This window comes from Rhinopithecus bieti, unplaced genomic scaffold (assembly GCF_001698545.2).
Source record: "Rhinopithecus bieti isolate Rb0 unplaced genomic scaffold, ASM169854v2 scaffold_574, whole genome shotgun sequence".
In the NCBI taxonomy this organism is placed as follows: Eukaryota; Metazoa; Chordata; class Mammalia; order Primates; family Cercopithecidae; genus Rhinopithecus; species Rhinopithecus bieti.
In genome coordinates this window covers 3,414,633-3,436,611 of record NW_016803605.1, presented here as the reverse complement: position 1 = coordinate 3,436,611, position 21,979 = coordinate 3,414,633, and the positions used below count along the sequence as shown (strand labels likewise).

The 21,979-nt window shown below is 51.5% G+C and overlaps 1 protein-coding gene, 4 non-coding genes and 1 pseudogene across 7 annotated transcripts in view; 2 read left to right on the top strand and 4 right to left on the bottom strand.

The window, feature by feature from the left end:
- Positions 1–656: 656 nt before the first annotated feature.
- TRNAD-GUC (transfer RNA aspartic acid (anticodon GUC)) lies at positions 657–728 on the bottom strand. The gene has a single exon. It is a non-coding gene; the product is annotated as a tRNA-Asp (tRNA).
- A 450-nt stretch (positions 729–1,178) lies between these two features.
- Positions 1,179–1,251, bottom strand: TRNAF-GAA (transfer RNA phenylalanine (anticodon GAA)). The gene has a single exon. It is a non-coding gene; the product is annotated as a tRNA-Phe (tRNA).
- A 3,001-nt stretch (positions 1,252–4,252) lies between these two features.
- Positions 4,253–4,324, bottom strand: TRNAD-GUC (transfer RNA aspartic acid (anticodon GUC)). The gene has a single exon. It is a non-coding gene; the product is annotated as a tRNA-Asp (tRNA).
- A 247-nt stretch (positions 4,325–4,571) lies between these two features.
- On the top strand, positions 4,572–4,643 carry TRNAA-UGC (transfer RNA alanine (anticodon UGC)). Its single transcript has one exon. It is a non-coding gene; the product is annotated as a tRNA-Ala (tRNA).
- Positions 4,644–11,612: 6,969 nt separating this feature from the next.
- LOC108540519 (histone deacetylase 1 pseudogene) lies at positions 11,613–13,530 on the top strand (annotated as a pseudogene). Its single transcript, XR_001888696.1, has one exon. The product of XR_001888696.1 is annotated as a histone deacetylase 1 pseudogene (transcript).
- A 933-nt stretch (positions 13,531–14,463) lies between these two features.
- DHX37 (DEAH-box helicase 37) overlaps positions 14,464–21,979 on the bottom strand; it is a 47,318-nt gene continuing 39,802 nt past the window's right edge. Inside the window, exons 19-27 of one of the 2 annotated variants that reach the window (XM_017889607.1) lie at positions 21,650–21,774; positions 21,444–21,560; positions 19,982–20,154; positions 18,306–18,420; positions 18,029–18,166; positions 17,767–17,861; positions 17,604–17,677; positions 15,708–15,805; positions 14,464–15,512 (exon numbers count right to left, since the gene is read on the bottom strand). In XM_017889607.1, coding sequence (XP_017745096.1) covers positions 15,427–15,512; positions 15,708–15,805; positions 17,604–17,677; positions 17,767–17,861; positions 18,029–18,166; positions 18,306–18,420; positions 19,982–20,154; positions 21,444–21,560; positions 21,650–21,774 — 1,021 coding nt within the window. In that variant the 3' untranslated portion in view covers positions 14,464–15,426. Of the gene's footprint in view, positions 15,513–15,707; positions 15,806–17,603; positions 17,678–17,766; positions 17,862–18,028; positions 18,167–18,305; positions 18,421–19,981; positions 20,155–20,361; positions 20,469–21,443; positions 21,561–21,649; positions 21,775–21,979 lie in introns of those variants that run through there. The other variant, XM_017889616.1, reaches the window with a different exon arrangement.

Genomic DNA, 21,979 nt, shown 5'->3' with positions numbered 1-21,979 from the left:
TTTTTGAGACGGAGTTTTGCTCTTGTTGCCCAGGCTGGAGTGCAATGGCGTGATCTTGGCTCACCGCAACCTCCACCTCCCAGGTGCAAGCGATTCTCCTGCCTCAGCCTCCCCAGTAGCTGGGATTATAGGCACACGCCACCAAGCCCAGCTAATTTTGTATTTTTAGTCGAGATGGGGTTTCTCCGTGTGGGTCAGTCTTGTCTCGAACTCCCGACCTCAGTTGATCCGCCCACCTCGGCCTCCCAAAGTTCTGGGATTACAGGCGTGAAACCCCTGTTTCAAAGCGGTGAAACCCCATCTCTACTAAATATACAAAAATTAGCCGGGCCTGGTGGCGCGCGCCTGTAGTCCCAGCTACTTGGGAGGCTGAGGAAGGAGAATCGCTTGAACCCAGGAGACGGAGGAGGAGGAGACTGCGCCACTGCACGCCAGCCTGGGGGCACAGCGAGACTCCATCTCGGAAAAAAAAGAAAGAAAGAAATTGATGAACACTTCCGCATGCGAACATTGCCTTTTTCTTGCTTTTCTGTAACAGTGTGACACGCAGCAAGGTCACAGACAACCACTGAACCAGATTTCCGTTAACCTGCAGGGTTTATTATTCTTAGGAAGAGTGAGGAAAAATACAGAGGAACGGTAAAAACATTTAAAGCCTCCCCGTCGGGGAATCGAACCCCGGTCTCCCGCGTGACAGGCGGGGATACTCACCACTATACTAACGAGGACCGCCCATGAGGGCCTCCTTTCAGGTCACTGTCTTAAAGTAAATGTAGCTTTCCCTAAACAGGTTCCAAAGAATTAAATATCTTGTGTTTCCCATAAAACAACAGGTCCGACTTGACTTCATGCCATTTTCAGGCGATCGTTTCCTGCTCAGTCTTTGATTTTGCCAGGAGAGTTCAGAAAGCAGATATTAAAACAGAAAGCAAAATGAACAAACACGCATCAGCAAATGCATTTGAGACATGAAGAAGGTGGAGACGGGAAAAACTTGACCTTATTTGATTTAACCAAACGGTGAGTGGCGGGGGAGTTCCCTTCCCCTCCGGCTCCTCGTGGACACTGCTCGGGGCTTTCTTAAATGTAGAAAGTAAAAGCGTTTAATTAATTGTAAAGAATCGGCTCCGTCTATGCACCTGCTTCCCCCCCCCCCTCCCCGGAAGGAAAAGCGAAATTGCCGAAACCCGGGATCGAACCAGGGACCTTTAGATCTTCAGTCTAACGCTCTCCCAACTGAGCTATTTCGGCAGCCGTTGCATGTAGGGGCCTTCTTTTATCCTCCTGATCGTTTTGCCGCCCCGGGTCTTTGGCACCGACGCTGAGAAGGCAGGTTCAATAGGGACCGCTTGCGGTGGCCTTCTCGTCTGGCAAGGCTACGACCTCCGAGAAGCCTTCTCTGATCATATTTCCCGACATGGCCCAGGACTTACTATTTATTGTTAACGTTATCATTTTCCTTGTCTGTCTCCCCAGCTAGCATGACAAACGCAAGAGGAGCAGGAACCTCGTCTACCTCGGGCACCGCTCTGTCCCTCAGTACCTAGAAGAGTGCCTAGCATGTTGTAGGGACTTGACGAATATTTGTTGACTGATTGACTGACTGACTGAATGAATGAATGCATGCATGCATGAATGAATGAATCCCACCCGGCTCAGAGCTCGGGTTTCTCAAGCTCCCTTCTCTGCGCAAAGGAAAAAGGTCATCCCCTGGGCGCAACTGAGCAGCGCGAGGCGTGGCAGTAATGTTGACCCCGCCAGGGCCTGCGGGAGGACGCGTCGGCCGGACAGCAGCTCACTGCAAGCTCCGCCTCCCAGGTTCACGCCATTCTCCTGCCTCAGTCTCCCGAGTAGCTGGGACTACAGGCGCCCGCCACCACGCCTGGCTAATTTTTTGTATTTTAGTAGAGACGGGGTTTCACCGTGTTAGCCAGGATGGTCTCGATCTCCTGACCTCGTGATCTGCCCGCCTCGACCTCCCAAAGTGCTGGGATTACAGGTGTGAGCCACCGGGCCCGGCCTTTATTTATTTACTTAAAATCCATGACTTCATTTTGATTCTGACAACTTTCACAACATCATGGGTTGAAAGTAGTAACTTGTGTTTTACTTCCGTTTATTTAAATACTTCTTTTTTTTTTTTTTTTTTTTTTTGAGGCGGAGTCTCGCTCTGTCGCCCGGACTGGAGTGCAGTGGCCGGATCTCAGCTCACTGCAAGCTCCGCCTCCCGGGTTTACGCCATTCTCCTGCCTCAGCCTCCGAGTAGCTGGGACTACAGGCGCCCGCCACCTCGCCCGGCTAGTTTTTTGTATTTTTAGTAGAGACGGGTTTTCACTGTGTTAGCCAGGATGGTCTCGATCTCCTGACCTCGTGATCCGCCCGTCTCGGCCTCCCAAAGTGCTGGGATTACAGGCTTGAGCCACCGCGCCCGGCCTATTTAAATACTTCTAAGGGCCAACCTTTTCTGTAAGTTTTATTAATGAATCGTTTTTCCTCTTCTGTAAATTCATTACCTGTTGATTGTGATCTATTGATATTTTTGAATTTTTCTTAGTGATTAAAAAAATTATTTCTATAATAAAGATATTAGGCTGGGCGAGGTGGTGGCTCACACCTGTAATCCTAGCACTTTGGGAGGCTAAGGCGGAGGGATTGCTTGAGCTCAGGAGTTTAAGACCACCCTGGCTCCTCCTAGATGATTGAAAGGACACAACATAATGGATATGCTGTAATTGATACAGAGACATTAAAAAAAGTAAAATCAGGAAGATTACCAAATAGTTGGTCTGCTCAAGCTTGCAAGTTATTCGCACGTAGTTAGGCCCTAAAATATTTACAGAACCAGGTAGGAACCATCTATACTGACTCTAAATATGCCTTCAGGGTGTCTCATACATTTGGAAAATTTTAGGCTGAGCGAGAACTAATTAATAGTAAAGGTAAGGAACTTGCTCATGAAACACTAGTTGTTGATGTTCTTAATAATCTTCAGTTACCGGAAGAAATAGCCATTGTCCATGTTCCACGACATCAACTTAATTTTTATTTGAAAAGTCAAGGAAACGGCCGGGCTCGGTGCCTTAGGTAGCAAATGTAACAGAATAAAGACACTCTGACTTTAGTATCTATGTTAAACATGCTCACAGGCACGTAGTATATTCTATGTCCTTGTACCTTTGTCAAAATATTCGTGCTGGACGTACCCAGGCATGTCCCAGCTTGCAGCCTACACTCCTCCTTATTTAGGAATATTATTACTTTTCTAAGTCCTTTCTAAGCAACATCCTTTTTTCTTTTGTTCCTCACTGCCTTTACGTATTTTAAAAAGTTTTGAACTGTTAGCTAATCGGGTTTTAGTTTAAATTGTGAGGTCTGGCTCCAGTCAGTGAAGTCAAAACACAGCAAATAGGGACCTCATGCATAAGGAATAAATATTCTTATGTCTCTTTTACTTTGTGTATGCTCGTGGCAGAATTGTTGACGGGCACCACCCTTTCTGCAGAAAGTAAAAGTCGCCTTGCTGAGGAAACTTTTTGTCTAATTGGTAATTCTTCTCTGAGACATCGGGGAATAAGCATTTATTTTCAAAAGTAGTTATATCTGACTTTTAAAATTCTACGTATCATTCTGAAAAAAATCGAATAAGAAAAAAAAAAAGGGAGAAAAATAGAATTCCAAAAGTCCAGAAAGGTACAGAAATGGAAAGTCAAAGAGTTACTCCCATCCACCACCCAAGTCCTTCTCCCCAAAGGCCCCCTAGGTCTACAGTTGATTGTGACTGATGAGCCCTTGGGCGGGCCACGGAGCCTCTATCTGTGCTTGTATTTCCTCGGTCTGATGTGGAGAAAACGACACGTTGGTAGGATGCTTGAGGATGTAATGCGTGAACACTAAAGCGTTTACCAATACTGCCCCGCACATGTTAAGAACTGTATATTGTTGGTGGCTGCTGCTGCTGTTGTTACCATGATGCTAATCAGAAACATGAAAATACTCACATATTTGTGTGCATATCTATAATTTTTTGACATAAAAATGAACCTATTGTGCACACTGCTGAGCACCCTCTTTTTTCTTCCCCCCAGCTCTCCTTGGAGGGCAATGAATCCTCGAAAGGGCCCTAATTCACAGTGTTGCGGGCACACCTGGGACATGCACATCCTCGTATACCTACTCAGTATATTTTGGAACAATGTAAAGCATGGCCAACAAGGTTTCCCCTTCTGTATTTCAAAACTTCAGTTCAGTTAGCCTCCCCGTCGGGGAATCGAACCCCGGTCTCCCGCGTGACAGGCGGGGATACTCACCACTATACTAACGAGGACAAGCCACAGCTGGTTTTATTGCAGCTCAGTCTCTAAGACCGTAGCGTTCTCCGGCTGTCCTTCCTACCCTTTGCGGGTCATCCGGGCTTCCTGCCGGGCCCCCTGGCCTCCGAGCTTTCCCAGGGCGGGCAGAGGCCCCTTGGAGTGGCTGGAGGCACTGCACGTTCGGAAACTAAGACACCTGAACTAGCAGAGCGAAGGGCACTCTCTGTATCACCATTCCCAGAAATGAGACATGCAGGGCAAGGGGATGTAGCTCAGTGGTAGAGCGCATGCTTTGCATGTATGAGGCCCCGGGTTCAATCCCCGGCATCTCCAGGATTTTCTTTCTGCCTTTTTCCTGCAAATTACAGTCACACAGAAAGGAAAATTGGGAAGAGGACCCCGGGAGCCCCCATCAACCTGCCTGCGAAGAAAGCCCCCTTGGAAGGGCCTGCGCCAGCGTACATCCCTGCCCCAATGACAAATCCCTTGGGCCCCTCCACCAGATATCCGCGTTCAGTAGGTCGGCCACGGGGCCGGCAATATGCCATTTGAAACGAACACTCACAGTTATTTGTTTCATCAAACAGATAGAAAAACACTGGATTCCTTAGAAAGGTTCTGCAATTGACCATTCATTAACTCCTGGGGCCTCATGTCAGGTTCTGTGCACGCGTTGACACCTACTGTGTGCCGGGTAAAGTGTACGTTCCCTGGTATCCCTGGATAAGACAGGCCAGGCAAGCTTTCTCAGCCTTCTTGGACTTTATAGTCTAGTCCCGGAGACTTAACAATAAGCAAGTAGCGATACGTTTTATGAAGACAAGAATAGCGATGAGATGGAAACTCAGGGGTGCATGAGTGGAGGCTGCTTTAGATTAGCTGCCAGGGAAGGCCCCTGCAGAAACAATGCGTGGAGCGGAGGAAACAGCAGGTGCCAAGGCCCTGAGGCTGGAGAAAGGGCGCTCTGTGTTGAAGGGGCAGGAAGAAAGCCCTGCCCCGGAGCTTAGTGAATGAGGATGAACTTTACCTTCGAAGACATTGGAAGGCCTGACGCAGGGGAACCGGACCAGATTCAGGTTTGAAAAGGCTCCCTCTGGCTGCCATGCGGAGAATACACCCTGGGCGTGGGTGGATGTGGGGAGACAGGGAAGGAGGTGCAGCCACCGCCCAGAGAGCTGATGGAGACTTCCTCCAGAGGTGCGGCAGAGGAGGTGCGAGCATGGTGGAGTTCAGGACAAATTCTGGACGTGGTTGCATAGTATTTCCTAACGCAGGGGTAGCATGCTTTATTACCATTCCTCCTAGCGATTCGGGTAATTTTGTTTCCTCTCACTGAAGTGTTGTAGTCAGTCATCTGGTACATGCACTTTCCTTGCCTTCTGGCGCCGGTATCTCCATGGGACAGATTTCCACAGGGAGCAATGCAGGGTCAAAGGGCATGGACACTTTTCAAAACGTACTTCTCTGTCGCCCAGGCTGGAATGCAGTGGTGCGATCATAGCTCACTGCAGCCTCCAAATCCTGGGCTCAAGCGATCCTCCCACCTCAGCCTCCCAGCAGCTGAGACTACAGGTATACTTCACCACCTCCAGCAAACATTTTTATTTTCTTTCTTTCTTTTTTTTTCTTTTTCTTTTTCATAGAGACAGGGGTGTCGCTATATTGTCCAGGCTGGTCTGGAAATCCTGACCTTAAGTGATTCTCTCACCTCAGCCTTTCAAAGTGCTGGGATTACAGGCGTAAACCACCATGCCTGGTTTATTTTAAATACTGCTAGATTTTCGGCCAGGCGTGGTGGCTTATGCCTGTAATCCCAGCACTTTGGAAGGGCCAGGTGGGCAGATCACCAGAGGTCAGGAGTTTGAGACCAGCCTAGCCAACATGGTGAAACTTCATCTCTACTAAAAATACAAAAAATTAGCTGGGTGTGGTGGCACACACTTGTAGTCCCAGCTACTTGGGAGGCTGAGGCAGGAGAATCACTTGAACTCGGGAGGCAGAGGTTGCAGTGAGCAGAGATCGCGCCACTACACTCCAGCCTGGGCAACAGAGCAAGACTCTGTCTCAGAAAAAATACATTAAAAAAATAAATAAATATTGCTGGATTTTTTCTAAGGGCTGTGGCAACTTACATATCCTCTAACAATGTGTGAAGGTGCTCTTTTCCTTATAATTTCAGCATTGGGTGTGGCCACGATTCCTAATTTTTCCAAATCTGTTGGGTAGGAAGTAGAACTGAATTATTTCTTTGCTTTTCTCCTGCCCACTTTCTAGGGTGTACATGTTTTCAGGTATCTACCAGCCATGCAGATGCAGTTTTTTGTTTTGTTTTTTGTTTTTGTTTTCCAGATGGGAATCTCACTCTGTCATCCAGGCTGGAGTGCAGTGGCACGATCTCAAATCTCCACAACCTCCACTTCCTGGGTTTAAATGATTCTCATCCCTCAGGCCCTCGAGTAGCTGGTATTACCAGTGTGTGCCACTATGCCTGGCTAATTTTTGTATTTTTTTATTCGAGATGGTGTTTCGCCATGTTGGCCACGTTGGTCTCGAACTCCTGGCCTCAGGTGATTTATTTGCCTCGGCCTCCCAAAGTGCTGGGATGACAGGTATGAGCCACTGCACTCGACCTTAGATGTAGTTTTTGTTTTGTTTTTTGCTTTTTTTGAGATGGAGTTTTGCTCTTGTTGCCCAGACTAGAGTGCAGTGGCACAATCTCGGCTCACTGCAACTTCTGCCTTCTGGTTTCAAGTGATTTTCCTGCCTCAGCCTCCCAAGTAGCTGGGATTGCAGGCGCCCACCACCACGCCCAGCTAATTTTTGCATTTTTAGTAGAGATGGGGTTTCACCATGTTGGCCTGGCTGGTCTCAAACTTCTGACCTCGTCTGACCTTGTGATCCGCCCGCCTCGGCCTCCCAAAGTGCTGGGATTACAGGAATGAGCCACCGCGCCCGGCCTAGATGTAGCAACTAATTTCTTCATGGCCTTTCCCCATTGTGTTTTTCTCACCAAATTGTAATAGCTCATCCAATAGCATGATGCTGTTTATCATGTTTTACAGTATTTTTCATCTATTCTTTCATCTTCTAACTTTGTTTATACAATTTACTAAGTCAATGTAAGATTTCAATAAGGTAAAATGTCTTCCCTTTCCTTTATAGTTTCTGGGATGTTTGTTTAACTTTGTTTTTGTTTGTTTTGCTTTGTTTTTTGAGACAGGATCTCACTCTGTCGCCCAGGCTGGAGAGCAGTGGCTTGATCTTGGCTCACTGCAACTTCTGTCTCCCAGGTTCAAGTGATTCTCCTGCCTCAGCCTCCCAAGTAGCTGGGATTACAGGCGCCTGCCACCACACTGGCTAATTTTTGTATTTTTAGTAGAGACAGGGTTTCACCATGTTGGCCAGGCTGGTCTTGAACTCCTGGCTTCAAGTGATCCACCAGCCTCAGCCTCCCAAAGTGCTGGGATTATAGGCATGAGCCACCATGCCTGGCCTTGTTTAATTTTGAAAGCTTTTTCCAGTGTTCTTATAAATATTCATTGCAATTTACTTTTTAATATTTCCCCTCCCATGTTTTGGGTACCCAGGATGGTAAGCAAGACAGAAGATCTGCTATCACTGGGCTTGCTGTCCAGAGTGGGTGGCAGGCAGGCCACCCTCCCTGGGGAGGCGTCCAGATGGGCTTGCCTCTGAAGGTGAGAAGCCAGAGGGAGCAGGAGTTAGGCTCAGAGCACCCTGGGAGAGGGAACCGCACCTGCGAAGGCCAACGGAGCTGCTTCGGGGAAGGTGGAAGGAGGGCAGGTTGGCCCTTGGGTGTGGTGTGAGTGGAGTGCTTGTGCATATCCAGTCTTGGAGGCCACGTTCGAGTTGGCCTTGATCCCTTGGGTAATGGAGACTCTTTATAGGGCTTTAAAGCAGGATGGTGGCCGGGCATGGTAGCTCATGCCTGTAATCCCAGCACTTTAGGAGGCCTAGGTGGGCATATCACCTGAGGTCAGGAGTTCGAGACCAGCCTGACTAACATGGCGAAACCCTGTTTCTACTAAAATACAAAAAATTAGCCAGGCGTGGTGGTGCTCACCTGTAATCCCAGCTACTTGGGAGGCTGAGACAGGAGAATCACTTGAACCCGGGAGGTGGAGGTTGCAGTGAGCTGAGATCATGTCATTGCACTCCTGCTTGGGCAACAAGAGCAAAACTCTGTCTCAAAAAAAAAAAAAGAAAAAGAAAGCAAAAAACCAAAAAATAAAGCAGGGTGGTGACGTGATCTGATCTGGGACACAAATTCCAAGGAGGACAACCTAACCATTTTTCTTTTTTCTTTTTTTCTTTCAGATGGAGTTTCACTCTTGTTGTCCAGGAAAGCAAGAAAAGGCGGTGCTCGCATGCCGAAGTGTTCATCCATTTCTTTTTTTTTTTGAGATGGAGTCTCACTCTGTCACCAGGCTGGATCTGCCTCAGCCTCCTGAGTAGCTGGGATTACAGGCAACTGCCACCATGCCTGGCTAATTTTTGCATTTTTAATAGAGATGGGGTTTCACCATGTTGGTCAGGCTGGGTTCAAACCCCTGACCTCAAATGATCCGCCCACCTGGGCCTCCCAAAATGCTGGCATTACAGGTGTAAGCCACCATGCCCCGGCGACCTAACCATTTTTCAAAAGGAAGAATCCCCAAGCCTCTCAACCTGGCAATCCCACTTCTTGGCATTTGTCTTGTAGATATATATCCAGGTATGAAATGACACATCTATGAAGATGCTCAACACAGCTTTGCTCATTGTAGCAGGTTAGGAAGTACTCATTGCTGGGACTGATTTTAAAAACAATGGTAGTGCTACATACTGTGGAATGTTCTGCAGCTGATAAAAAGAATGGGACAGGCCAGGTGCAGTGTCCCGCACTTTGGGAGACCAACGCAGGAGGATTGCTTGAACCAAGGAGTTCAAGACCATCCAGGGGCTGGGCCCAATGGCTCACACCTGTAATCCTAGCACTTTGGAAGGCTGAGGCAGGTGGATTGCCTGAGCCCAGGAGTTTGAGACCACCCTGGGCAACATGGTGAAACCCCACCTCCACCAAAAATTAGCCGGGCATGGGGGTGGGCGCCTGTAGTCCCAGCTACTCGGGAGGCTGAGGCAGGAGAATCACTTGAACCTGGGAGCCGAGATAGTGCCACTGCACTCCAGCCTGGGCAACAGAGTGAGATTTCATCTCCAAAAAAGACCAGCGCTGGGCAATATAGTGAAACCCTTTCTACCACAGATTTTAAAATTAGCTCAGTGTGATGGCATGTGCTTGTAGTCCCAGCTCCTCAGCTCAGTCCCAGCTGAGGTGGGAGGATTGCTTGATCCCGGGTGGTCGAGGTTGCAGTGATTGTGCCACTGCACTCCAGCCTGGGTGACAGATACTGTCTCTATTTTAGAGACAGTAGGGTCTTTTAGGTCACAAGACCATTCAGTGGGGGAAGGAACTGCCTCTTTGACAAATGGCGATGGGACTACTGGAGAGCCACATGCAAAAGAATGTTGACCACCTAACTTACACCATATACACAGAAATTAATTCAAATTGGATGAAAGTTTTTTTTTGTTGTTTTTGTTTCTTTTGAGATGCAGTTTTGCCCTCATCACCCAGGCTGGAGTGCAATGGCACGATCTCAACTTACTGCAACCTCCTCCCCCTGCCTCAGCCTCCCAAGAAGCTGGGATTACAGGCGCTCACCACCACGCCTGGCTAGTTTTTGTATTTCAGTAGCGATGGGGTTTCACTATGTAGGTCAAGCTAATCTCGAACTCCTGACCTCAAATGATCCACCTGCCTTGGTCCCCCAAAGTGCTGGGATCACAGGGGTTAGCCACCACGCCTGGCCATTTTTTATTTTTATTTTTTGAGACGAAGTTTTGCTCTCGTTGCCCAGGCTGGAGTGCAATGGCATGATCTCGGCTCATTGCAATCTCCTCTTCCTGCCTCAGCCTCCCAAGTAGCTGGGATTACAGGCACCTGCCACCTTGCCCGGCTAGTTTTTGTGTTTTTAGTGGAGACAGGGTTTCACCATGTTGGCCAGGCTGGTCTCGAACTCCTGACCTCAGATGATCTGCACCCTTGGCATACTGAAGTGTTGGGATTACAGGCATGAGCCACCATACCCAGCATAAGATCTAAATGTAAAAGCTAAAACTATAGCTGTGCACAGTGGCTCATGCCTGTAATCCCAGCACTTTGGGAGGCAGAGGTGGACGGATCACCTGATGTCAGGCATTCAAGACCAGCCTGGCCAACATGGCGAAACCCTGTCTCTAAAAACATAGTCTCTACAAAAATTAGCTGGGCATGGTGGCACGTGCCTTTAATCCCAGTAACTCAGGAGGCTGAGGCAGGAGAATCGCTTGAACCCTGGAGGCGGAGGTTGCAGTAAGCTGAGATCGCATCAATCCACTCCAGCCTTGGTGACAGAGTGAGACTTTGTCTCAAAAAAAATAAACAAATAAAAGCTAAATGACATTGGCCAGGCAATGGTGCTCTTGTTTTTTTTTTTTTTTTTTTTTTTTTTTTTTTTTTTTTTTTACTCCTAGGTATATACCCAAGAGAATGGAAAATATACATTCACACAAAAACCTGTACATAAATATTCACAGCAGCTCTATTCACAATAGCCAAAAGATGGAAACAAATAAAAATGTGGTCTATCCATACACTGGGGTATTATCCAGCCATAGGAAGGAATTAAGTACTTCAGGAGCTCAAGACCAGCCTGGGCAACATAGCAAGAGCTGCCTCTACTGAAAATTGTAGCCCAGTATGGTGGAGTGTGCCTGTAGTCCCAGCTATTTGGGAGGTAGAAGGATCACTTGAACCCAGGAGATGGAGGCTGCAGTGAACTAGGATCGCACCACTGCACTCCAGCCTGAATGACAGAGTAAGATCCTTTCAAAAAAACAACCAACAAACCAGGCGCGGTGGCTCACCCCTGTAATCCCAGCACTTTGGGAGGCGGAGGCGGGTGGATCACGAGGTCAAGAGATCAAGACCATCCTGGCCAACATGGTGAAACCCCGTCTCTACTTAAAATATAAAAATTAGTTGGGTGTGGTGGCACGTGCCTGTAGTCCCGGCTACTCGGGAGGCTGAAGCAAGAGAATCGCTTGAACCCGGGAGGCGGAGGTTGCAGTGAGCCGAGGTTGCCCCAATGCAGTCCAGCTTGGTAACAGAGCGAGACTCTGTCTCAAAAAAACAAACAAAAAACAAACAAGGAGCGGAGCAGCGGGCGGGAGGACTGATGGTAGGGATGGCAGGCGAGCAAGATGGCGCAGAAGCAGGGCACCTGGAGGAAAGTCTGTTACTATTATGACGGGGATGTTGGAAATTACTACTACGGACAAGCCACCCAGTGAAGCCTCACCGAATCCGCATGACTCATCATTTGCTGCCCAACTATGGTCTCTACCGAAAAATGGAAATCCATCACGCTTACAAAGCCAATGCTGAGGAGATGACATCGCTGTGTGCAGTCATCACAGCGATGACTACATTAAATTCTTGCACTCCATCCGTCCAGATAACATGTCGGAGTACAGCAAGCAGATGCAGAGATTCAACATTGGTGAGGACTGTCCGGTATTCGATGGCCTGTTTGAATTCTGTCAGTTGTCTACTGGTGGTTCTGTGGCAAGTGCTGTGAAACTTAATAAGCAGCAGACGGACATCGCTGTGAATTGGGCTGGGGGCCTGCACCATGCAAGGAAGTCTGAGGCATCTGGCTTCTGTTACGTCAATGACGTCGTCTTGGCCATCCTGGAACTGCTAAAGTATCACCAGAGGGTGCTGTATATTGACACTGATATTCACCATGGCGACAGCGTGGAAGAGGCCTTCTATACCACAGACCGGGTCATGACTGTGTCCTTTCCTAAGTATGGAGAGTACTTCCCAGGAACTGGGGACCTACGGGATATCGGGGCTGGCAAAGGCAAGTATTATGCTGTTAACTACCCGCTCCGAGACAGGATTGATGACGAGTCCTATGAGGCCATTTTCAAGCCAGTCATGTCCAAAGTAATGGAGATGTTCCAGCCTAGTGCGGTGGCCTTAGAGTGTGGCTCAGACTCCCTATCTGGGGATCGGTTAGGTTGCTTCAGTCTAACCATCAAAGGGCACGCCAAGTGTGTGGAACTTGTCAAGAGCTTTAACCTGCCTATGCTGATGCTGGGAGGTGGTGGTTACACCATTCGTAGTGTTGCCCAGTGCTGGACACACTAGACAGCTGTGGCCCTGGTTATAGAGATCCCTAATGAGCTTCCATACAACGACTACTTTGAATACTTTGGACCAGATTTCAAGCTCCACATCAGTCCTTCCAATATGACTAACCAGAGCACCAATGAGCACCCGGAGAAGATCAAACAGCGACTGTTTGAGAACCTTAGAATGCTGCCGCATGCACCTGGGGTCCAAATGCAGGCGATTCCTGAGGACGCCATCCCTGAGGAGAGTGGCGATGAGGACGAAGACGACCCTGACAAGCGCATCTCAATCTGCTCCTCTGACAAACGAACTGCCTGTGAGGAAGAGTTCTCCGATTCTGAGGAGGAGGGAGAGGGGGGCCGCAAGAGCTCTTCCAACTTCAAAAAAGCCAAGAGAGTCAAAACGGAGGATGAAAGAGAGAAAGACCCAGAGGAGAAGAAAGAAGTCACAGAAGAGGAGAAAACCAAGGAGGAGAAGCCAGAAGCCAAAGGGGTCAAGGAGGAGGTCAAGTTGGCCTGAACAGACCTGTCAAGTTCTGGCTTCCTGCTGAGTCCCTCACCTTTCTCCCCCAACCCCTCAGATTTTATATTTTCTATTTCTCTATGTATTTATATAAAAATCTATTAAATATAAATATCCCCAGGGACAGAAACCAAGGCCCTGAGCCCAGGGCAGCTGTGCTGGGTGAGCTCTTCCAGGGGCTGCCATGCCACCCATTCTTCCCAGTTCTTAACTTTGAACCATAAAGGGTGCCAGGTCTGGGTGAAAGGGATACTTTTATGCAACCATAAGACAAAATCCTGAAATGCCAAGTGCCTGCTTAATACCTTTGGAAAGGTGCCCTTATTGAACATTCTAGAAGGGGTAGCTGGGTCTTCAAGGATTTCCTGTTCTTTTCAGGCTCCTAATGTAACATCAGCCTGTTTTCATACCTTCCCACTGGCCTCAAGTGAGCCAAGAAACACTGCCTGCCCCCGTCTTCTCCTAATTCTGCAGGTGGAGGTTGCTAGTCTAGTTTCCTTTTTGAGATACGATTTTCAGTTTTGCGAGCCTCTTTGTAATAAAATGGTACATTTCTAAAACAAACAAACAAAAAACCCACAACAAAAATAAATAAATAAAAGCAACAGAAGAGATCAATGTCCAGAAAGCGCAAATCCAGAGACAGAAAGTAGATTCGTGGGGCCTGGAGCTGGGGAAACTGGGAGAAATGGGGCAGACTGCTGATGGGTACGGGGTATCTTTTTAGGGCTATAAAAATGCTCTGGAATCAGGTCATGGTAATGGTTGCACAACTGTGATATACTAAAAGCAACTGTATACCTTAAAATGGTGAATTTTATGGTATGTTAATTACGTAACATTTTTTAAAAAAGCATCGCCTAATTACAACTGTGGACGCTTTGCTGTGGCCGTGGAGTGCGATGAGGAGGCAGGGACGTCCCTGAGGAGGCTGCCCCGGCGCCTGAGACCGCGGTGGGAACGATGGCTTCCGCTTTCATCTCAGAATTGCCAGCCCATGTGCGGTGGGATTTCAGGAAAGCTGGAGGTCAGTACTTTTGAGTGGGAAACAGCTCAATTCTACATGTTAGTGAGGAATTCAAGTCTTCCTTAATCACTGGGCGGGTTAAGCAAACGTGTCTGCAGGGCCCTGGCTCACGGCCCTGCCTTGGGCTCCTGGGGAGGAACCTGGAGTGAGAAGTGCCGGGCTGCCATCTCGGCTATGGGGCAGGTGGGGAGAGGGAGCTGCTCGGGCTTCGAGAGCAGCCAGGGAGGTAAGTAAACCCAGCGAGGAGAGGCCTCCTTAGAGCAGATGGCAGTACTGGGAAGGCAGGTCGGCCACCAGGCCACGTCCCACGACAGCACACTCGCCACCTGGGTGTCCTTCCCCAAGCGCATTCCACAAAATAATCTGGGTGCAAGGAACATTTTATTCCATAACGGTCTCCACCAAAGCCGCAGAAGCAAAGCCAGGAGCGGAATCCATCCTGCGAGCGCTGGGCTCTGGGGAGACGTCTGCGCCCTCACCATGGAGGACAGAAGGGCAGGGGCCTCCCGACTCCTTGGTCCTGTCTGGGGTGCTCCTGTCTCTCTTGCTGGGGGACCTACCCCACCCTTCCCCTCCCACCTCGGCCACAGAGGAACAAGGGAGACAAACTGAGGGTTCTGCAGTCCCCATTCAAGGCCAACAGAATAGTCCTGTGGCCCCAGCCTAGCTAGGCCCATCCTCTGCGGCATGGCAGTGGTGACCAAGCACGGCCAAGGTCAGCTCCGCTCCCTGCCATCTGAGAGCTGACCACAGGCAGACGAGATGCCCACTCCCTGCAGCCGTAACACAGGAAAGGTGCTGGTGTCCACCCTCCCAAGAAGGCATGGAGCCTGGGGGCCCCGAGCCGGGCCCCTCAAGGTCAAGGCAGAGCTCAGTGGCTCACCTAACATCTGGGATGGTTGTGAGGCCAGGGCTGGGCGGCCCTCCTTGACTCTAGAGGGAAGAATTGCAGGAAGGATAAGTCTTCCACGTGCCTCCTTGGCCTTCTGGTAGGGCGGGCGGGGAAGGGACTGCAGAGACCTCCGGCCCTGCTGCTCCACAGGGGACTAATGTAGTCCAAAGAGCACACTGAACAGAACAGCGTCCAGCATGTGAGATGAAATCATCATCCACCATGTAATAAACAGTTGAAAAAGTCACCCCCAGGCCGGATGGCACGGGCAGCAGCACGCTTCATACAGGATCGAGTTCTCATGGACGAGGGTTCCCAGGGTTTGACCTGCTTCCTGAGAGCAGGCCATGAAGCCCACGCCAGGCGGTGACGGTCGCAGGGTGACAGGCTGCTGCCAGCTCTCCAGTCCTCGGCCCTCCAGCCAGGTGTCCGGTCAGTGGTCAGTGGTGGGGGGCCAGGCTTTCTCGATATCAGGGTGCATGGCCTGTGGAAGCCACTCACAGTACTCTGCCAGCAGGTCTGCAGGGGAGGGAAGGAGGATAGCGTCAGGGTGACCCTGGGCTCAGGGACTCTCCTGGGATGGCAGGAAGCTGGCAGCAGCCATGGGGCCAGATCCCTCTGCCAAGCCAGAGTTGACTGTGCACAAAGCACAAAGCCTCTGCTTCGGTGACCCCATCCCGTCCACTTCCACCCCTTGGCCCTGGTCAAACTCACATTTGGGGTTTTTCTTCCAAGTGGCCAGCAAGGCTTCACGGCAGTCAGCCTTCTCTGCAACCAGGGCTCGCAGGAGGCTCTCCGTCCGGGGCTGCAGCCTGTGGGGCAGGGATGCAGGTTGGTGGCAGGCAGCCAGGGCACAGACTGGCTGCTGCTGGGGGCCTGAAAACAGGGCAGGCATCACCACCCCACCAGCCCCACCCCGGAGGGTGAAGAGCTGGCTGGGCATGGTGACATGCACCTGTAGCCCCAGTTACTCAGGAGGCTGAAGTAGGAGGATCCCTTGAGCCCGGGAGTTGGGGGCTGTAGTGAGCCATGATTATACCACTGCACTCCAGCCTGGGTGACAGGGCAAGACCTTGTCTCAAAAACAAACAAATTGGCTGGGCGTGGTGGCTCACGCCTGTAATCCCAGCACTTTGGGAGGCTGAGGCAGGTGGATCACCTGAGGCCAGGAGTTCGAGACCAGCTTGGCTAACATGGTGAAACCCTATCTCTACTAAAAATCCAAAAATATTTGCCGGGCATGGTGGCGTGTGCCCGTAATCCCAGCTACTCAGGAGGCTGAGGCAGGAGAATCACTTGAACTCGGGAGGTAGAGGCTGCAGTGAGCAGAGATTGCGCCATTGCACTCTAACCTGGGCAACAAGAATAAAACTCTGTCTCAAACAAACAAGCAAACAAACAAAACTCAAAAGCAAAAAAACCCAAATTCTCTAGACAGGCCTTCTAAAAAATAAATAATAATAATAAAATAAAAGAGAAGGCAAAGGGTCCCCTTCCCCTAATCATCCTGGGACAGAAGGCTCTAGATCCCAACTCCTCCCATCCACCCTGGCTGCCTCTGGTCCACATTCCTTGCCCACCAAGGCTGCTCTGTGCATGCAACTTGTCTCATCTAGAACCTTCCTCCAGATTTGTGCCCAGCTCCAGCCCTGCCTCCTCTGAATCTGCCCAGTGAGGCTCTCCCCGACCAGCCCAGTCGCACTCCACCCCAAGCCCATCGAGGCCTCACTCATGTCCTGCTCTGTCCCTCTGGGGCCGAGCGACGCCACTGTGGGACAGAGACCGTGTCTGTATCCCAGCCCCGAGAACATGCCTGGGACAGGGCCGCACTGGAAAATGTGAGCTGGGTGACTGACGCTGCTCCTGACAGCCCAGCAGCAGGTGCTGTGCCCCACACCCCATCTTGAGTCCCTGGCACCTGCCTGCACCTTCAGATCTGCCTCCAGTGCTCCAAACCCCTGCACCACAGGCTCCGCCAGTCCCAGGAAGGGGGAGGTGTCTGTGGGTCTGGACCACAGGCAGGAGGAGAGCAGAAGGAGGAGGTGGAGGGCAAGGGTAAGCCCTGAAGCAGAGGTGGTGGGCGGGATGGGGCAGGGATCTGCTCTGCTGGGAGGAAGTCCCCAGGGCCAGGATGCCTCCCACTGAAACCTGGCAGCTCTCGGGGAGCTGCCTAGTGTCTCCCCTACCCCAGATTCATGCCCACCAAGAACATCAGCGTGTGACCTTATATGGAAAGAGGGTCATTGCAAATGACCTTTTAAGTTAAGGAGAGGTCACCCTGGAGTAGGGTGGACCCTGAATCCGATGACTGGTTCCTTATAAGGAGAGAGCACAGGGAGGGAGACTAGAGACACACAGAGAGAGGCCACATGAAGATGGAGGCAGAGACTGCAGTGATGTGGCCACAAGCCCAGGAGGCCGGCAGAGGTAAGAGGGACCCTCCCCGAAAGCCACTGCACAGAGCGTGGCCCTGCAGCCTTCACAGCTGAGCACACGCTTCGGATCTTTTAAGCCTCCCCGTGTGTGGTGCTCTGTCCCGGCAGCCCTGGGGAGGTCATTCAGGCCTCTGACCCCTCCTGCCCACTGCAAGGCTCCCACTGAAGGCAGTACCTGGCCCACGTCTTCAGCATGGTGCTGGGGCTGGACAGCAGACAGCTCTGGTATGAGGCCAGCTTGCGGAAGACCTGATGAGAGACCAGAGGAAGGGGTGAGGCCCGGGCTGCTGCCGCCCACGGTACCTGAGATGAGGGCCTGGAGCCGCTGTGCCACCTACCTGTCCTTCCAGCAGGAACCGGGCAAAGTGCTTGTAGCAGTCAATGCCCTCTGGAAAATTCACCTCGATGGCGGGGAGCGGCCAGCCCACGCGATCTGGAGGACAGGAGTCAGTGCGCCAGGGACCCTCTTGTAGCTGACCGCTGAGTCCCATCCCTGCCCCACCCAAGACACACACGTCCGGGGCAGGGGACAGGGCCACGCGTCCGAGAAGCCCAGGGCTGCGGGAGGCTCAAGTTGCCTGGGACACCGCCCCAACTCACAGAACACGCTGGCTCGGTGACACAGCACCCGCCCCCGCTCGGGGCAGTAGGTAGGGGCTGGCTCCTCCAGGGGCTTGTCAAACTGGCAGTAAGAGGGCAGCAGGGCCGGGATCCACTGGACCTCCACGCTAGAGACGCCTGGGGGCCGGGGGAGGAAGCTGGGGTTACAGCGGCACCCTCCGTGGGAGGGGCTCCCATGTCTCTGCCCCAGGGTCCCAGCCACACCCCCATCAGAGCCACCACCGGGGGACAAGGGGCTGTCCCCAGGCCTCAGCACCTTTCATGTACATCTTGGTGGTCTCCACGATTTCCTGGTAGACCACAAACTCGGGGAGCTCTTTGAAAAGGACGGAGCTGGGGTGGATGAAGACAGGGTCGTCGAGGAGAGGGGTCTGCAGAGAATGGAGAGTGATGTGGTCAGGAAGGAACCCAAGCCCAGGGTCTCTGCATACTCTCAACCCAGGAGACTGAATATCCACTCCAGCCACAAAAGTGGGAGAGTGTTCCATCCGCCAGGAAACGCGGCCCATCTACACACCGGAGTCTGATCTAGCCATGAAAAGGAAGGAAGTGCCGGGTGCAGTGGCTCATGCCTATAATCCAACACTTTGGGAGGCCAAGGTGGGTGGATCATCTGAGGTCAAGAGTTCGAGACCAGCCTGGCTGGTTTCACCATGTTGGTGAAACCCCATTTCTATTAAAAATACAAAAAATTAGCTGGGCGTGGTGGTGCACAGCTGTAATCCCAGCTACTCGGGAGGCTGAGGCAGGAGAACTGCTTGAACCTGGGAGGTGGAGGTTGCAGTGAGCCGAGATCATGCCATTGCACTCTGGCTTGGGCAACAAGAGCAAAACTCCATCCCCCCCCAAAAAAGGAAGCACCCACGCCTGCCATGGCATGGATGGAGCTTGAAAGCATCAAACTAAGTGAAAGAGACCAGACACGAAAAGCCATGTATGTTAAGATTCCACTCATGCCAAATGTCCAGTACAGGCAGATCCACCGACGGAAAGCAGGATCATGAAAATGGCGGTGAAGGGGAACTGGGGACTCACAGCTTACAGGTATGGGGTTTCTTTGTTGGGTAATTAAAATGTTCTAAAGTTAACTATGCTAATGGTTGCAAAACTCTGTGAAAATACTAAAAACCACTGAATTGAACACTTTAAATGGGTTTAAATGCAGGCCAGATGCAGTGGGTCACACCTGTAATCCCAACACTTTGGCAGGACAAGGTGGAAGGATTGCTAGAGGCCAGGAGTTCAAGACCAGCCTGGGTAACACTGCCTGTAAGCCCAGCGTTTTGGGAGGCTGAGGCAGGCAGATCATTTGAGGCCGAGTTTGAGACCAGCCTGGCCAAAATGATGAAACCCCTTCTCTAGTAAAAACACAAAAATTAGCTGGCCATGGTGGCACATGCCTGTAATCCCAGCTACTTGGGAGGCTGAGGCAGGAAAATGGCTGGAACCCAGGAGGTGGAGGTTGCAGTGAGCTGAGTTTGCGCCACTACACTCTAATCTGGGCAACAGAGTGAGGCTCTGTCTCAAAAAACAAAACAACAACAACAAAATTAGTCCCAACTACTCAGGAGGCTGAGGCAAGAACGTTATTTGCGCCTGGGAGTTTGAGGCTCCAGTGAGCTATGATTGTGCCACTGCACTCTATCCTGGGCAACAGAGCGAGACCCTGTTTCTAAGAAAAACAGAAAACCCAAAAAGAGTTTAAATGCTGTGTGAATTCTATCTCCATTAAACTGTTATTAAAAAAAAAAGCTGGGAGAAACTAACCAAGGAAGATGTGATTCTACTGCAAGCCCCACTTTTCCTCAGTGGGGACCCACAACTGAGGGGGCAGGCCTCCCCAAGACCCCAAGGGCCCAGCCTGCCTGCCCCTCGCCAGGTGCCCCGACCGTGCCCAAAGCTACCCGGGCAGGGAGACGGTGGGGGCCCCACCTTGTAGGCGTTCCTCCACTTGTCCTCCAGCAGCTCCTCGCTCTGGACCCTGCGGGCCAGATGGTCCCCCAGTCCGGCCGTCATGATCTGTCGCAGGTAGGTCACCTGGCTCTCGGTGGGCGGCCGCATCTTGGGATCCACGAAGAGCTCAGCCTCTGGGCACACAGCATTGACTGAGGGGAGAACCAAGAGTGAGGATGGTGGTGGTGAGGCCTGGGGTCAGCTCTGCCTTGACCTCCTAGAAAGTCCCAACCATGCTCAGTGCTCTAGCCTCAGCCACTCCCCAGAGGCCACCAGCAGGACCCAAAGCCTCCAGCAGGCAGGATTGCAGCCGTCCCCCATCCCCTCCTTCTCCCTTGGAACAAAGCCCCATATCCTGCCTGGTCAGCAGAGCATTCTGCTAGGAGACGGCCCTCCCCCGACACCCACGTGGCCTCAGACTCAGTTCTGGTCCATGATGTGAAGAAGGAAGTTGTGGCTGGAATTCCTGGGAACGTTCAACACAGGAAAAGGACAGCCGGTGGGTGCCCCAGCCTCGTCCTTTCCTTCTCCTGCCTGGAAGGCAGAGGCGACTAAGCCTCCAACTACCTCCTCAGCCCATGAGGTGACCTTACGATGGAAGGCACAGAGAATGGCAGGAGGATAGCAGCAGAGAAACGCCCTGGGCTGCTGACTCAGTGGCTTCTCTTCCTTGCAACAATAAAGGTCTAATGTCACCAAGCCACTGTAACCAGCGCTATCTGGAGGCTGACTGCAATTCTGAGCTGCTGCACCTGGAATGGGGCTGTTCTGGAAAGCCACAGCCAGAGGGACACAGAGCACAGTGACAGGGCCACCACCATGCACCTGGCGCTGGGAGAAGGATCGGCTGGAAGAGAGCCATCAATTCTGGCATCAAACCCTGGGATCTCCTTGAATGCAAGGCAAATTCCCCACTAGCCTTGGATAAAAGAATGTGGCCTGCCCAGAAGAGACCTAGTGTCCAGGCTGCCCTCTCTATGCACGGTCCTCTTGCCATATGTTGGAGGACATTTCCTTCCTCTCAAGCTTCCCTGGGTGTTGGTGGCAGGAAGTATTTGTGCTGCTGAGCTGAGGTGGAGTCCAGGGCAAGGCCTCATCCTTCTGCATGAGAAGGGTCTGGGGGACATGTGGGAGGGAAGGGAGTCCAGGCCAGAGCAGTGATGGAAAACGGCAGGAGTTCACCAGGGAAAAGGTGAAACTGAGAGGCGACCTGGTGGGGGAAGGCGCAGGCTGGCAGCTGGAATCTGTTAGTGCCCTGCTCGTGTGCACATTTCCTCGTGCCTGGAAAAGCTCCCCAAGTATTGATTTAGGGTTATAAAAACATTTTGGTGCATAGCAAGTGTGCAAACATGGACTCTATGGATCACTTTTTTAAACATTTCAAGTGCCCAGGTCAGGGTGCCTGCCGGGTGCAGCAGCATATGCCAGCACGGGGCCGTACCTGCGCTGGTCAGCTGGCCCCGCAGGCGCCGGATCTCCATCATGGCTTTGTACCGCAGCCCGTTGGCTTCGCAAAACTGGGGTGTACAGCCGGCATACTCACAGGCTCCCACGGCACCTAGGGGACGAAGAGGGGGCATGCTCTCTCTCTGATCCATCCCATGCCTGGGTGACCCCCCGCCACCCTCCACCAGGCAGGGCACTAACCCAGCAGCACCATGAGGTCGCCGAGCTTCAGAGAAGCCCCCTGCCCTGCCCAGGTCCTCTTCATCTGGGCCACCCGGGCCCGCTTGCTCTTCAGCCTGGCGAGCTCCTCATCACTGGCTGCTGGTCTGCAAACACACACATACTGTCCGGGCTGGGGTCCCAGCTGCACTCAGGGCCTCAGCGGGGGGAACTCTTTTATTCATCAGGACAGGCTCAGAGGCCTTGTGGGGTCACCAATGAATGTAATTAAGGTTTTAAGGTCCAGCTCAAAATTCACCATTGGCAGCCACCACTGCACCGTTGCTTTTTTTCTTTTTTTTTTGAGACAGA